We start from the raw sequence: 14,266 nt of genomic DNA, 5'->3' as shown, positions 1-14,266 counted from the left end.
ATTTGACAAGGATTTTGCTCACTCTTCTTACTCTTAATTAAACCATGTTAACCAATCAGGAGGAGATGGAGTTAAAAACAAACAAAAAAAAAGAGGGGGGGAGGGAGGAGAGGAGAGGGAAGAGGAGAGGACAGGAAAGGAGAGGAGAGAGGAGAGAGGAGAGAGGAGAGAGGAGAGAGGAGAGAGGAGAGAGGAGAGAGGAGAGAGGAGAGAGGAGAGAGGAGAGAGGAGAGAGGAGAGAGGAGAGAGGAGAGAGGAGAGAGGAGAGAGGAGAGAGGAGAGAGGAGAGAGGAGAGAGGAGAGAGGAGAGAGGAGAGAGGAGAGGGAAGAGGAGAGGGAAGAGGAGGAGAGAAGGAGGAGGAGAGGAGGAGAGAAAAGGAGGAGGAGAGGAGAAGGAGGAGGAGAGGAGAAGGAGGAGGAGAGGAGAAGGAGGAGGAGAGAAGGAGGAGGAGAGGAGAGAGGCGAGAGAAGAGGAGAGGAGGGGAGGAGAGGAAGAGCTCTTGGAAATCACTTGTATCCACATCTCTGTGGCTTACACACAGCCCTTTTAACCCCTCCCCAGAACCACAGAGAGGAATTTTAATAGAAGGAGCCACAAGACTGTGGCAGCAGTCGGCATTTCCATCGCCACCAAGGCTGTCGACCCCCCCCCCCCCCCCCCCCCCGCGCCCTCCACCACCTCCCACCACCCTTTAGGAGGTGCTGACGAATTCCTCCGAAGCTTAAAAGCGGCTCGGAAGCGTGCGAGGAGGTCGAAGCAAAGCGCAGGCTGTTTTGAAATCCTTGCTGGAGGATTTATATAAATAAGTCGATAGATAAATAAATAAATAAATAAATAAATAAATAAATAAAACAGATCCTCCCTTTCCCTCCCCCCCCCCCCCTCCCCCCAACCCCACGAGCTCGCTCTCCTCCAATGAAAGAGGTACCACAGGGTGTAGGCAGGTTGCCAGGCGAGCTCGGCAGCGTGACCGCACTGCATTGAGTTGCTTTAATGAAAGCCAGGAAAGAACACATTACACAGTGTTTCTTCGGAGAGCCAGCTAGCCTCCAGTGAGTGAAATCAATAAAAACAGTCGGCAAGGGGCCCAGTGGGGGAAGAGAGAAATCTCCACTACGGCATTCACTTTGCTTTCCACTTTCTCCCCCGTCCCCGTCCCCTCCCCGAAAGTTAAACTCTGAAGATCACCATGAGAAGCTACTTCGCTTCCAGCCCCGAGAAGACGCTGGTGGGGATTTAAAGGAAGCCGGTGCTTGCCTTCGCTGCCCTGCCTTTCGCTCTGCCCCCAGCGTGAAGGAAATGAGAGGCTTGTTGGGAATCTGAATCCCTCCTGGAAAATAATAACAACTTCATCGGAGAAGTGCATCGTCCTGCGTTTCGGGAAAGGGATGGATTTTACGGTCGGAGAATGCTAAAAGGGGAGAAAAGCAGGAATCTGATTCAGCCAGAGCCCGCGTACAGCACAGGATGTCCACCACAGCGGAGGGGACCTCCGAAGCTGCGAGCCGGCGCCTGAGCTCGGCATGATCCACGTCCTAGAGCAGCCGCAAGCGCAGGCCACGCGTGAGTGCCGAACGGACCCAGGTAAGCAGAACCTGCTCCGAACGCTTCCCTGCGCCGCGTCCCGACCCGCAGCGAGCCCTCCGCTTCGCAGCCTCCGCGCACTGCCCCACGTCCTCCCTCATTAACCCCCGGCAAGTTAACCCTCAGCTTGTCGCGGCTGCAAATCGTGTCGGGCCACTAATCCCGGCGGAACTGTGCACAAAAGCCCTTTGTTTACCGGTTTCGCGTTGAATTCGCTCGCTGACAAGGTAGGACGGGGCCGTTGCGTAAGTCCAGCCCCTGGAGGAGCTCCGGCTCCCGGTCCAGGAGGGCCCGTCTCGAAGCGAGGAAACACGGCTGACAGCTCGCTGGAGCTGTCTGTGATCTGAGAGAGTGCCAGTAATGAATTTCTAATGTGGGCCATATTTATCTATTTTAGTTATGTATTTTAATCACCATAGCAGCCACATACAGTACATACTTGGACTGAGTTCCGTGCGCTGATCTGCAGCTTGCCTGCACGGGGGCGAGCCTGATTTGCTTCGTCGAAGGGAACTTTGCAATTGCACGCTGAAGACAGCCACCTTGTTTAGGAATGACCAGCACAGGCTTAGCCGGCACTTGGGTATTCTGCCGTCCCCCCCCCCCAGCAATGCAGTTTTTACAGAGAGAAGCTTATGAAATTAGGGAAGCTAAAAGATCGCAGCTGTAGATCACAGCGAACTCCTCCAGTGCTTTCGGCTAACTTCAGCTGATTTATCTACGCTTCAGTGAGACGTGAAGGGTGAAATCGAAGCTCACCCTTTTGCAAGGCGAGCAAAAATGATGACCTAGTGGCAACCTCGTCTAGTGGAAGGTGTCCCTGCCTCTGGCAGGGGGGTTGGAACTAGATGATGCTTGAGGTCCCTTCCAACCCTGACAATTCTGTGATTCCGCAGGACAGCTGCACCTCTTTTCCAGCAGTGGCAGGAGTTTACTGGAATGGATAATAAATAGGTGCTTGCAGAGCAAAAGCAACCATGCTTGGCCCCTCCGTGCTGGTCACCATTAGATGTTGACAGCAGCCCAAGTGCTCTCTGTCAAAGAGGGCTGGGGAGGGAATGGAAGCCTCCACTTCCAGTCAAGTGTTTTGGCACCTCATTATCCCAAACCTGTACAGTACAGCGCCTGGCTAACTCTGGCAGTAGAGAGAAGAGGGTCCCCAGCAGCCTCCCTATTTCAGCAGCAGCAGGCAGAATGTAAGAACTAGTACAGCAAATGCATATCTATTCCTACAGGTGCAATGCTGTTCTTCCTTTAGAAAACACAGCCTTCTGAGGGTGATTTTATCATTTCCACATCACATGGAAAGGGAGGTGACCCATACCATGCAAGAGTGACCTGGAGAACACCTCCGTGCCCAAAAGAAAAGGATTGTTGTTCTTGCACGTAAATTTAAGTGTTTCAAAGCCTGGACTGTTCTGATCAAGCTAGGAAAATAGCTGAAGCAATATTTAAACAGCAACAAGTTTTACTACTGATTGTATCAGTCCAGTTTTGAACTGTTCACACTAAACAGTCGCACAGTTATAGCTGAGGAGGCAATTAAAGAACAGCAATATACAATAAAAAGCAAAGTACTCCTTCATAATAGAACAGGGTCCCCACATGAGTTTGAGGGCATATCCACAGACCCACGCTTCACCTTCTCAAAACCTGTTCCATGTTTTGCCTCCCTCTGCACAGACCCTTGGCAGAAGTGACAGCACCTTCCTAGCCTGCGGGTCACAGCAATCACTCCCACACCAATCAACAAGTCTGTTTTACACTGCTCTTGCAGCTAAATTTATCCCTGTGCAGAGGAACTCACCAAAGTCTTTACTTAACATTTCAAACAAGGAAAGCCTAGGTGGGACTTAGACAATGCACATCATTTGTACTGACATTCTGGAGCTCAGATGATATTCCTACACGTTACTCCCAGGGTAGAAGAGATAAATACTATCTTCAAAGCAGAGTGCAAGGTGGTTTTGCTCACATTGATGGATTGTTCAGAAGCTAAGTGGCACAAGTTTCTACAGCCTTTACTGTTAACAGAATGTGTTCTTTTTAAACACACAACATAGAAAACAAACAAAAAATCATAGAATGGTTTAGGTTGGAAGTGACCTCAAAGCTCATCCAGTTCCAACCCCCTGCCGTAGGTAGGGACACCTACCACTAGAACAGGTCACTCAAGGCATCCAGCCTGGCCTTGAGCACCTCCAGGGAGGCTGTGGATGACAGAATCACCAAATGTGATATTGAACAGGACTGGGCCCAGCAGTGATCCTTGGGGCACACCACTAGTGCCAGCTGCCAGCTGGCTGTGGCACCATTCACCACCATTCTCTGGGCCCGGCTCTCCAGCAAGTTCTTGATCCATATCAGAGCAAATTCATCTGAGGATATTTAGTTTACTCAGCCTCAAACTGACAGCTTCTCTGTGACATGCCCATTCTGACTCAAAAATGGAGCACAATTAGAATCATAGAATGAACCAGGTTGGAAGAGACCTCCAAGATCAGCCTAGCACCCAGCCCTGGCCAGTCAACCAGACCATGGCACTAAGTGCCTCATCCAGGCTTTGCTTCAACACCTCCAGACACGGCGACTCCACCACCTCCCTGGGCAGCCCATTCCAATGCCAATCACTCTCTCTGACAACAACTTCCTCCTAACACCCGGCCTAGACCTGCCCTGGCACAACTTGAGACGGTGTCCCCTTGTTCTGTTGCTGCTTGCCTGGCAGCAGAGCCCAACCCCACCTGGCTACAGCCTCCCTTCAGGTAGTTGTAGACAGCAATGAGCTCTGCCCTGAGCCTCCTCTTCTGCAGGCTGCTCCCCCCCAGCTCCTTCAGCCTCTCCCCATAGGGTTTGTATTCCAGACCACTCACCAGCTTCATCACCCTTCTCTGGACACCTTCCAGCACCTCCACATCTCTCTTGGATTGAGGAGCCCAGAACTGGACAAAGTTGGCACTTGGTGCCATGGTCTAGCCTTGAGCCCTGTGGTAAAGGGTTGGACTTGATGATCTATGAGGTCTCTTCCAACTTTGATGATACTGTGATACAGTACTCAAGGTGTGGCCTGACCAGCGTTGAGTACAGGGGCAGAATAACCTCCCTTGTCCTGCTGGCTACACTGCTCCTAATCCAGGGTACATACATAGAGTTGGAGAAGGTGCATTTCCCCTCCATCTTTGGCAAAGACTAGTGCAGCAGAAAGCTCTGACATGAAAAACAAATGGCTACCAGTCCCTAGGAAATGTGGCTTTGCTTACAATTCAAACAGCAATCCTTATGGTTGACTTAGGAAGACTTTTTGGTCAAGAACAAAACATCATCAAAACCCAAAAGACCCCTTCCTATCTCTTTAACATCAGGTTGTCATCAGCTTCAGCTCTAGAGTTCAACATGATGTATAGCTAGGGGGAATTAATGTACATATAGACATTCTACTTTCAAACTCTCTGTATTCTCCCAGACCTCAACAAAACTTCCATTCATTAATTTCTTAGTAAATAAAACTATCATCAATATCATCATTTGGAGTCTGCTATACTCAGATCCCTTAGGAAAGTTAGCTAAATATTCCAGAGGGTATTTCATACATAGCTGTATCTATATGCAGTCCTCTGCATGCACACACATGGAATATTTTGTGGAAAGAGGCAAAAAAGAGACAAGAAAACAGAGTAGGCAGGATTCATTTCCTTAGCATGTTCATTTCATGATTCAGTGGCCCCAAACCAGACACCCACAGCAATACCCAGAACACAACCAGCCCCTCAACTGCCCTGCACATCTATACTATGACATCTAAGCATAAAGGTATCAATAACCTCCTGTCTTCACAGTATCACAGTTTGCTTTTACAATAGGAAAAAAACACTTCAGGAGGCAGAGCATTGGACCCTAAGTTTGGTTATGAAACGTTAACCCAAAATGAGGAATTAATGAGATGGACATTACAGACTTTGGCATTTGATAACCAGAGATGAGTGACCTGCACAACAAATTTCTGTGACATTAGAATGTTGTAAATATATGTAACATTGAGCAGGTTTTCACAGAAGTTTAAGCTGTTAAAAGAAAAAAATACTGTCAAGCTGGACTTCTGTCTCATATACACTTCAGATAGAGGGTGTGATGAAACCCCACCTTTCAAACAGACCCTACCCACCACAGCAGCTCAGGGTGGAGAGCAGGCTCCCTGCTTCTGTTATGGTGTGGACTTAGTGCCATGGCACTTAGTGCCATGGTCTGGTTGACTGGCTAGGGCTGGGGGATAGGTTGGACTGGATGATCTTGGAGGTCTCTTCCAACCTGGTTGATTCTATGATTCAATGATTCTATGACTTGTTCATCCTCACTACCCAGGGAACTCAGGGAAGGAGCTGCACCTTCAGCAAACCCAGGGCAGTACCTCAGTGACAGGACTGTCAGTCGAAGTTGATGATCTCCAGAGGTCACTTCCAACCCTCACCAACCTGTGACTGCCAGAAAGAGCTGTGCACATCTCATAGGCAAGCAGAGCTTCTCTGCTGTGAAATGCTGCCCTGGCTAGGAAGTGCTGGAGCTGGGAGTGTGCAGCAGGCAGTTGTCAGGACAGGGTTTTAAGAGGCTTTGTCTCGAGGAGAAAGGCAAAGGAATTATGTCTCTGAGAGCTGGCACAAGCTACACAGTCTAGCTTTCCTTCAGGTCTGCTTGCTGCTCTTCCAGTTAAAAATGATCAAGTGCAAGCAGTGCTGTCTCATTAAGCATGGCTGGGGGTGGGGGGAAATCAAATGTACTGTTTTGGCAGCTAGAAATGGCCTCCTGGATGCTCCTTAAGAACATTCAATCAGTATTTTCAGCAGTTTGAAAGTCTGTGACATTAAAGTGCAATCCATCTCCAAATCCTATGGGATCCTGTGAGCTCCCTGGTAACTATACATCTGTGACAATAACTTAGAATCATAGAATCAGTCAGTCAGGGCTGGAAGGGACCACAAGGATCAGCCAGTTCCAACCCTACTGCACACAGCCTCAGCCAGCCTGGCCTCAAACACCTCCAGCCATGGGGCCTCAACCACCTCCCTGGGCAACCCATTCCAGCCTCTCACCGCTCTCCTGCTCAACAACTTCCTCCTCACAGCCACTCTGAATCTCCCCACCTCCAGCTTTGCTCCATTCCCCCCAGTCCTGTCACTCCCTGACAGCCTCAAAAGTCCCTCCCCAGCTTTTTTGTAGCCCCCTTCAGATCCTGGAAGGCCACAAGAAGGTCACCTGGGAGCCTCCTCTTCTGCAGACTGCACCTCCCCTGGCACAACTTGAGACTGTGTCCCCTTGTTCTGTTGCTGGTTGCCTGGCAGAAGAGACCAACTCCACCTGGCTACAGCCTCCCTTCAGGTAGTTGTTATTGTGTAATTTTGCAGAGATCAAACCAAAGGGAAGTGGTTTTTTATGGTAGGAACAACAAGCAACATCTTCACTGTACACAGGGCAGCACAGCAGAGAGCATTGGGCATGGTCCTGACAAAATACAGCTGTCAAAAGGTTGGGAGGCTTGGCTGAGACAGCTGAAGGCTGTGTGGTCATGCAGCAAGACCTGGACAGACTGAGAGCTGGGCACAGAGGAACCAAATGAGGTTCAACAAGGACAAGTGCAGAGTCCTGCATCTGGGGAGGAAGAATAAACTGCAGCTGGGAGGTGATCTGCTGGAGAGCAGCCCTGTGCAGTGGGACCTGGGAGTGCTGGTGGAGAACATCCATGGCACAGCAATGTGCCCTTGTGGCCAAGAGGGCCAATGGGATCCTGGGGTGCATTAGGAAGAGTGTGTCCAGCAGATCAAGGGAGGTTCTCCTTCCCCTCTACTGTGCCCTGGTGAGACCTCATCTTGAATACTGCATTCAGTTTTGGGCTCCCCAGTTGAAGAGGGACAGGGATCTGCTGGAGAGGAAGCCAGGAAAATCAACACTTAAAGAAAGCAAAGACAAAACATTTGTACTTCCAGCACAGAATTCCTCCAGGTTCTATGAATGAACTCCTGATTTATTTGATGCTCCTATAAAAATCTGGCACAGAGCCTCCAAAAAGTCCAAAGCAGTTCCAAAGCGCTGAACTCTCTTCCCACAGCACACAGAGGTGCAAATCCATGCTAAATTCCAACTTTCAAGTTATAAACAGCAGCATGATTCATACTTTTCCTGGCTTTGAAAATGTTGACAGTATTTATTTGGGTGGGTTTTTTTTTGTTGTATTCTATACCCAGATCTTCCTCTGATTAGACTTAGGATACAACTGCAACTGAAAGATAATAATCGGATTCATCCGACACCCTTGACAGCTTTCATGACAGGAAGCATGGTGCATGGTGGCACTTGGAAGCCAAACTTTGCAACTTGTCCCAGGCAAACATAAATTTAACCCCCCCACCACCAGAAAAAAAACAGTGGAACTTCTCAGCTCAAAAATCCCAAACTTTCAGGCATGTATCCAGCGCAGTATCAAATCATACAATGGTCAGGGTTGGAAGGGATCTCAAGGATTATCTAGCTCCAACCCCCCTGCCATGGGCAGGGACACTCTCTACTAGATCAGGTTGCCCAGAGCCACATCCAGCCTGGCCTTAAAAACTTCCAGAGATGAGGCTTCCACCACCTCCCTGGGCAACCTGTACCTGTCTCTCACCATCCTTATGGCAAAGAACTTAGAATCATAGAATCAACCAGGTTGGAAGAGACCTCCAAGATCATCCAGTCCAACCTAGCACCCAGCCCTGTCCAGTCAACCAGACCATGGCACTAAGTGCCTCAGCCAGGCTTTTCTTGAACACCTCCAGGGATGGTGACTCCACCACCTCCCTGGGCAGCCCATTCCAATGCCAATCACTCTCTCTGCCAACAACTTCCTCCTAACATCCAGCCTCATTCAGTGTGTGAAATTGTTTCTCCTACTTCTCCTCTCCAGGCTTTGCTAATGTTCCTAATGTCTAATCTAAATCTCCCCTCCTTTAGCTTGGATCTATTCCTCCCAGCTCTACCACTACCTGACACCCTAAAAAGTCCCTCCCCTGTTTTCCTATAACCCTTTCCAGATACTGGAAGGCCACAATAAGTTCATCTCAGAGCCTTCTCTTCTCCAGACAGCACAACCCTAACTCTCTGAGCCTGTCCTCATACATCACAGAACCACATTTTCTCCTTTGATATAGTATGCATTCACTTTTTACATACCTAAAATCAAAACAGGTTATAGTTCCTGGGGTCTCCAACTGGATAACCATTCCCAAACCACTTTGGTTTGCACACATTTTTGCATGTCAGTTCTTTTGCACATCTGTCAGCCTGCCCAAGGTAGCTGCAATTAGGAGAGCCTGATGCAGCAAACAGAACTGACACCCACTGCTTCCTGCATCCCACCCTGAGCCTTCTGCACTCCTTGTCCCTCGCAGGAGCCCTGGGCTCAGGAAATGCAGCAACAAAGGCTAAAGCCCTGTTGTGCTTGGCAAAACATACACAGCAAAGAGTTCTTCAACAAGGTGGAAATGCTGCTCAGAGCATACAAAATAGATTGTTTAAAAATATCAAAGAACCACTGAGAATTAGCCACAATGCAGCTCAGTCCCCAAAGGTGACACAGCTCCTCTCGTAGATTTGTCACACCAACATCTATGTAGTTTTGCTGTTGGATGTCCTAAATCCACCACATCTCATGAGCAACGGGAATAGACAATCTATAGAATCATGGAATGGTTTGAGTTGGAAGGGACCTTAAGGATCATCTAGTTCCAACACTCCTGCCATGAGCAAGGACACCTCCCAGTAGATCAGGTTGCTAGCAGCCTCATCCAGCCTGGTCCTAAACACTTGCACACACATTTCTCTGAGCAACAGGTTTCAGCATGTCATCAACCTCATAGTGAAGAACTTCATCCTAACATCCAGTCTAAATCTACCTTGCTCTAGTTTAATCATAGAATCAGAATCATAGAATCAGCCAGGGTTGGAAGGGACCACAAGGATCAGCCAGTTCCAACTCCCCTGCCATGCCCAGGGACACCCTACCCTAGAGCAGGCTGCCCACAGCCTCAGCCAGCCTGGCCTCAAACACCTCCAGCCATGGGGCCTCAACCACCTCCCTGGGCAACCCATTCCAGCCTCTCACCACTCTCATGCTCAACAACTTCCTCCTCACAGCCAGGCTGAATCTCCTCACCTCCAGCTTTGCTCCGTTCCCCCCACTCCTGGCACTCCCTCCTGGCCTAAAAAGTCCCTCCACAGCTTTTCTGTAGCCCCCCTTCAGATCCTGGAAGGCCACAAGAAGGTCACCTGGGAGCCTCCTCTTCTGCAGCCTGCACAGCCCCAACTCTTTCAGTCTGTGCTCACAGCAGAGCTGCTGCAGCCTCTGAGCATCCTCCTGGCCCTGCTCTGGACACACTCCAGCATCTCCACATCCCTCTTGTAATGGGGACTCCAGAGCTGGATGCAGGACTCCAGGTGGGGTCTCAGCAGAGCACAGTAGAAGGGGAGAGTGCAGAGTAGAGGTAGAGAGACCAAACCATCGCTCCTTGTCCTGTCATCATATGCCCTTATAAAAAGTCCCTCTCCAGCTTCAATGAAACCAGCTGGACAATATTCCCAAGATTTCTGCATGCAGCAATGCCAGGAAGGCCACTAGAGAGGACCTTTGTGCAGAATGACAATGGAGCAGAGCTCTACACCTTCCACACAGCATAAAGCTTAGCTTAGCTCCACTGTAACTCTGCTGGAGAGACACAGGGAGCAAAACTCCAAATAGTGGCTGAAATGCAGTTTGTATAACATTCCTTGGCTCCCAGCTGGTAGTTATTCTGGGGAATCTGACAGTTCAGAAAGGCACCATACTGTGTTTTAACTACTATAATTAACATAACTAACAGTTCTGGTCGATGCTTTCTAATGTTTAGATGTCTGATTCAACCCCAGCTGCAGTCAGACCCTCTAAATGTCATGGTGTGGTTTTAGGCATCAGCAGAGCCTTCTATTACTATAGTTCCAGGCTAGGCTTGGCCAAGGGCAAGACCCTGTGGTTAGAAGACCTTCTGCATTCATTCATCTAATAACTAATCTGAAAGGCAATGTCATAGAACCATAGAATCACAGAATCTAGCAGGTTGGAAGAGACCTCCAAGGTCACCCAGTCCAACCTAGCACCCAGCCCTGGCCAATCAACCAGACCATGGCACTAAGTGCCCCATCCAGGCTTTGCTTGGACACCTCCAGACACGGCGACTCCACCACCTCCCTGGGCAGCCCATTCCAATGCCAATCACTCTCTCTGACAACAACTTCCTCCTAACATCCAGCCTAGACCTCCCCCAGCACAACTTGACACTCTGTCCCCTTCTTCTGTTGCTGCTTGCCTGGCAGAAGAGCCCAACCCCACCTGGCTACAGCCTCCCTTCAGGGACTTGTAGACAGCAATGAGCTCTGCCCTGAGCCTCCTCTTCTGCAGGCTGCACACCCCCAGCTGCCTCAGCCTCTCCTCATAGGATTTGTGTTCCAGGCCCCTCACCAGCTTTGCTGCTCTTCTCTGGACACCTTCCAGCACCTCAACATCTCTCTGCAATGGAGGAGCCCAGAACTGGACACAGTACTCAAGGTGTGGCCTGAGCAGTGCTGAGCACAGGGGCAGAAGAACCTCCCTTGTCCTGCTGCCCACACTGCTCCTGATCCAGCCCAGGATGCCATTGGCTCTGCTGCCCACCTGGGCACACTGCTGGCTCATCTTCAGCTCTTATCTACCAGTACCCCCTGGTCCCTTTCTTCCTGGCTTCTCTCCAGCCACTCTGTCCCCAGCCTGTAGCACTGATTGGGGTTGTTGTTTTAAGAGCCCTGCTGCTCCAAGGAAGTCCATGGGAGCTGTTTTAATGGCCAGCCCAAAGCAGCACAGTGCCACAAGCTGGGAAAGCAAAAAAAAAAGCACACAAAATGGAGAGAAAAAGACAAACCCTGCACACGCCAGGCCCTGGCTGGCAAAATCTATAGCCTGTTCTTAAGCTGACAGTTTTATAACTCTGACTGGTTTCACAAATGAAATCCAAACAAAAGAGCAGAGATGTACTCTAAATCACTCAGCAATTGCTACTTAGGAAAAAAAACCAGCAACCACCAATCCCAGCAAACAAAAAAAAAAGAGCTGCTTTAAGTAAGCTCCAATGAATGGAAAGCAATGTCAGGACTTTTTTTTTGTTGTTGTTGCTGCCCCAGCTTTATTTGTCTGTATTCCTGAATCTGCACACATCATGATTCAATTCACCCTGACAAATATCATCTAACCACCAATCAATCACATCCACTTTTTATATGTTGAGAGAAGTCAGATACTCAGTGATAAAACAAGTTCAGGCAGAGGGCATATGTTAAGCAGCTGTGAGTCTGTTTAAGCTGTCTATATGCCTAAAAGCTTAATGGCATTACAGGGAGCTCTGATTTCTTCCTTCTCCACCTTACACTTGAATATCCACATTATACATACTAGGAATGATTAACTTCTTGGGAGAAATATAGTCACAGAGTGACTGCAGCACTGCAAACAATCATCCTTATGGGTTTGATAGAGTGTATTTGGCTTGTGGTGAAAGATTACACAACCAAGCACTATTGCTCTCTACAACTACTTGAAGGGAGGTTGTAGCCAGGTGGGGTTGGGCTCTTCTGCCAGGCAAGCAGCAACAGAAGAAGGGGACACAGTCTCAAGTTGTGCAGTGGGAGGTCTAGGCTGGATGTTTGGAGGAAGTTGTTGGCAGAGAGAGTGATTGGCATTGGAATGGGCTGCCCAGGGAGGTGGTGGAGTCACCGTGTCTGGAGGTGTTGAAGCAAAGCCTGGCTGGGGCACTTAGTGCCATGGTCAGGTTGCTTGGCCAGGGCTGAGTGCTAGGTTGGACTGGGTGACTTTGGAGGTCTCTTCCAACCTGGCTGATTTAATGATCTAGTTGATTGTACAGGGCTGGGTGCTAGGTTGGCCTGGATGCTCTTGGAGGTCTCTTCCAACCTGGCTGATGCTATGATTCTATGGTCTAGTTGATTTTACAGGGCTGGGTGCTAAGTTGGACTGGATGAGCTTGGAGGTCTTTTCCAACCTGGTTGATTCTATGATTCTATGTTTAGGCTCTAAAGAAAGCTTTACTTAATCTCAGGTAATAGCTTCAGGAGCAATTTAAACCTGGATAAGGGAATACTGCTGCCAAAAAACACATTCTCCACTTTCTCTCACCTCTGCCTTGGGTTGGCACAAGTGCTTATATAGCCTTGTAAACTCATCTGGGTTAAAATTACCTCTCCATCCCTTCTCCTTAAGCTCAAATCAGCTCCTTAATTCAATTCACTGTGAATATTTCTGCCAGCAAAAAGAGGAGGTGATAGAAAGGTAGAAGCAAGTGGTTATGCAGCTTGTTGGGTCCCAATTTTTTGCAGCCTCTAGCTGAAGACACCATTCCTTAAAATAAACACAAGTGTAAAAAAATACAGGATCTAATAAAGAGAAATGGAAAATATGTCCTGTTGCAATGTGCATCCTACCTTCAGCACAGAGGGATGATGAACCTTCAAAATGATCACACATCTTTTGGCATTTGCTGCTTTTCAAGAGTGCCACTGCACTGCACAGTTTAGGGCTTTCAGTTATTTCCCTCTCGTTTCCAACTGACAGCAGAGGTCAAGCAAAGGCAGAAAACATCATTTTTGCTTCCCAGGGCCTGAACTCAGGCTGTTCCCATGAAGCATGAGGGTATAGAATCATAACATCAACCAGGTTGGAAGAGACCTCCAAGCTCAGCCAGGCCAACCTAGCACCCAGCCCTGGACAATCAACCAGACCATGGCACTAAGTGCCTCATCCAGGCTTTGATTCAACACCTCCAGGCACAGCAACTCCACCACCTCCCTGGGCAGCCCATTCCAATGCCAATCACTCTCTCTGACAACAACTTCCTCCTAACATCCAGCCTAGACCTGCCCTGACACAACTTGAGACTGTGTCCCCTTCTTCTGTTGCTGCTTGCCTGGCAGAAGAGCCCAACCCCACCTGGCTGCAGCCTCCCTTCTGGCAGTTGTAGACAGCAATGAGGTCACCAAGACTCTGGTTCTATTACCAAGACCTGTGACAACATTTTTCAATTACCTCAGTCAGAGGCTGCAAAAAACCTTGACAAAGGAGGCAGCAGGGAGTGGGGAACTGGTTTAGTAAAGAGATGTACTCTAAATCACTCAGCAATTACTGGTTTAGTAAAGAGGAACAAGAAACTGAAATGAGTCAGAAGAAATCATGTTGCATGAAGGAGGAAAGAGAAGGAGAACTGAAAGCAAGAAGAACAGGTAGTATCTAAGTGCACAGGAGGACACTGTGGGGCAGTAGGGGGGGTCCTGTGGAATAGATGGAGTAATACAAGCTGGGGAAAAAAAGTGCTTAATGGGTGTGCTAAACCATGTGAAATAGCACAAAGGGAGAATGCAATGGAAGAAAGGGAAGCAAAGGCAGAAGTGAATGTGAGAATATGACCAGAATAGCTGTTCAAGAGTAAAAAATGTCATGAATAGTAGAATGCACTAATCCAACCCCTCTGCAGTCAGCAGAGTCATCCCCAACTAGATCAGGTGGCTCAGAGCACCATCAAGCCTGACCTTGAATGCCTCCAGTGATGAGGCCTCCACCACTTCCCTGGGCAACCTGCTCCAATG

General features: G+C 48.9%; 2 protein-coding genes across 3 annotated transcripts in view; one reads left to right on the top strand and one right to left on the bottom strand.

Annotated features, from left to right (window-relative positions):
* Nucleotides 1-14,266, bottom strand: part of C13H7orf50 (chromosome 13 C7orf50 homolog) — a 191,610-nt gene that overhangs the window by 56,049 nt on the left and 121,295 nt on the right. Inside the window, exon 1 of one of the 2 annotated variants that reach the window (XM_064153714.1) lies at nucleotides 1,782-2,003. The exons of the other annotated variant lie outside the window; for it this stretch is intronic. Coding sequence (XP_064009784.1) covers nucleotides 1,782-1,967 — 186 coding nt within the window. The 5' untranslated portion in view covers nucleotides 1,968-2,003. Of the gene's footprint in view, nucleotides 1-1,781; nucleotides 2,004-14,266 lie in introns of those variants that run through there. 2 annotated transcript variants of the gene reach the window in all.
* The window catches only part of GPR146 (G protein-coupled receptor 146), a 68,878-nt gene continuing 55,558 nt past the window's right edge, over nucleotides 947-14,266 (top strand). Inside the window, exon 1 of the mRNA XM_064153711.1 lies at nucleotides 947-1,585. The gene's annotated coding sequence lies outside the window, so the exon portion shown is untranslated. The remainder of the gene's footprint in view (nucleotides 1,586-14,266) is intronic.

The sequence above is a fragment of the Pogoniulus pusillus genome, chromosome 13 (genome assembly GCF_015220805.1).
Source record: "Pogoniulus pusillus isolate bPogPus1 chromosome 13, bPogPus1.pri, whole genome shotgun sequence".
Lineage (NCBI taxonomy): Eukaryota > Metazoa > Chordata > Aves > Piciformes > Lybiidae > Pogoniulus > Pogoniulus pusillus.
The sequence above is the reverse complement of the archived record's forward strand: the minus strand, read 5'-3'. Positions and strand labels throughout refer to the sequence as shown.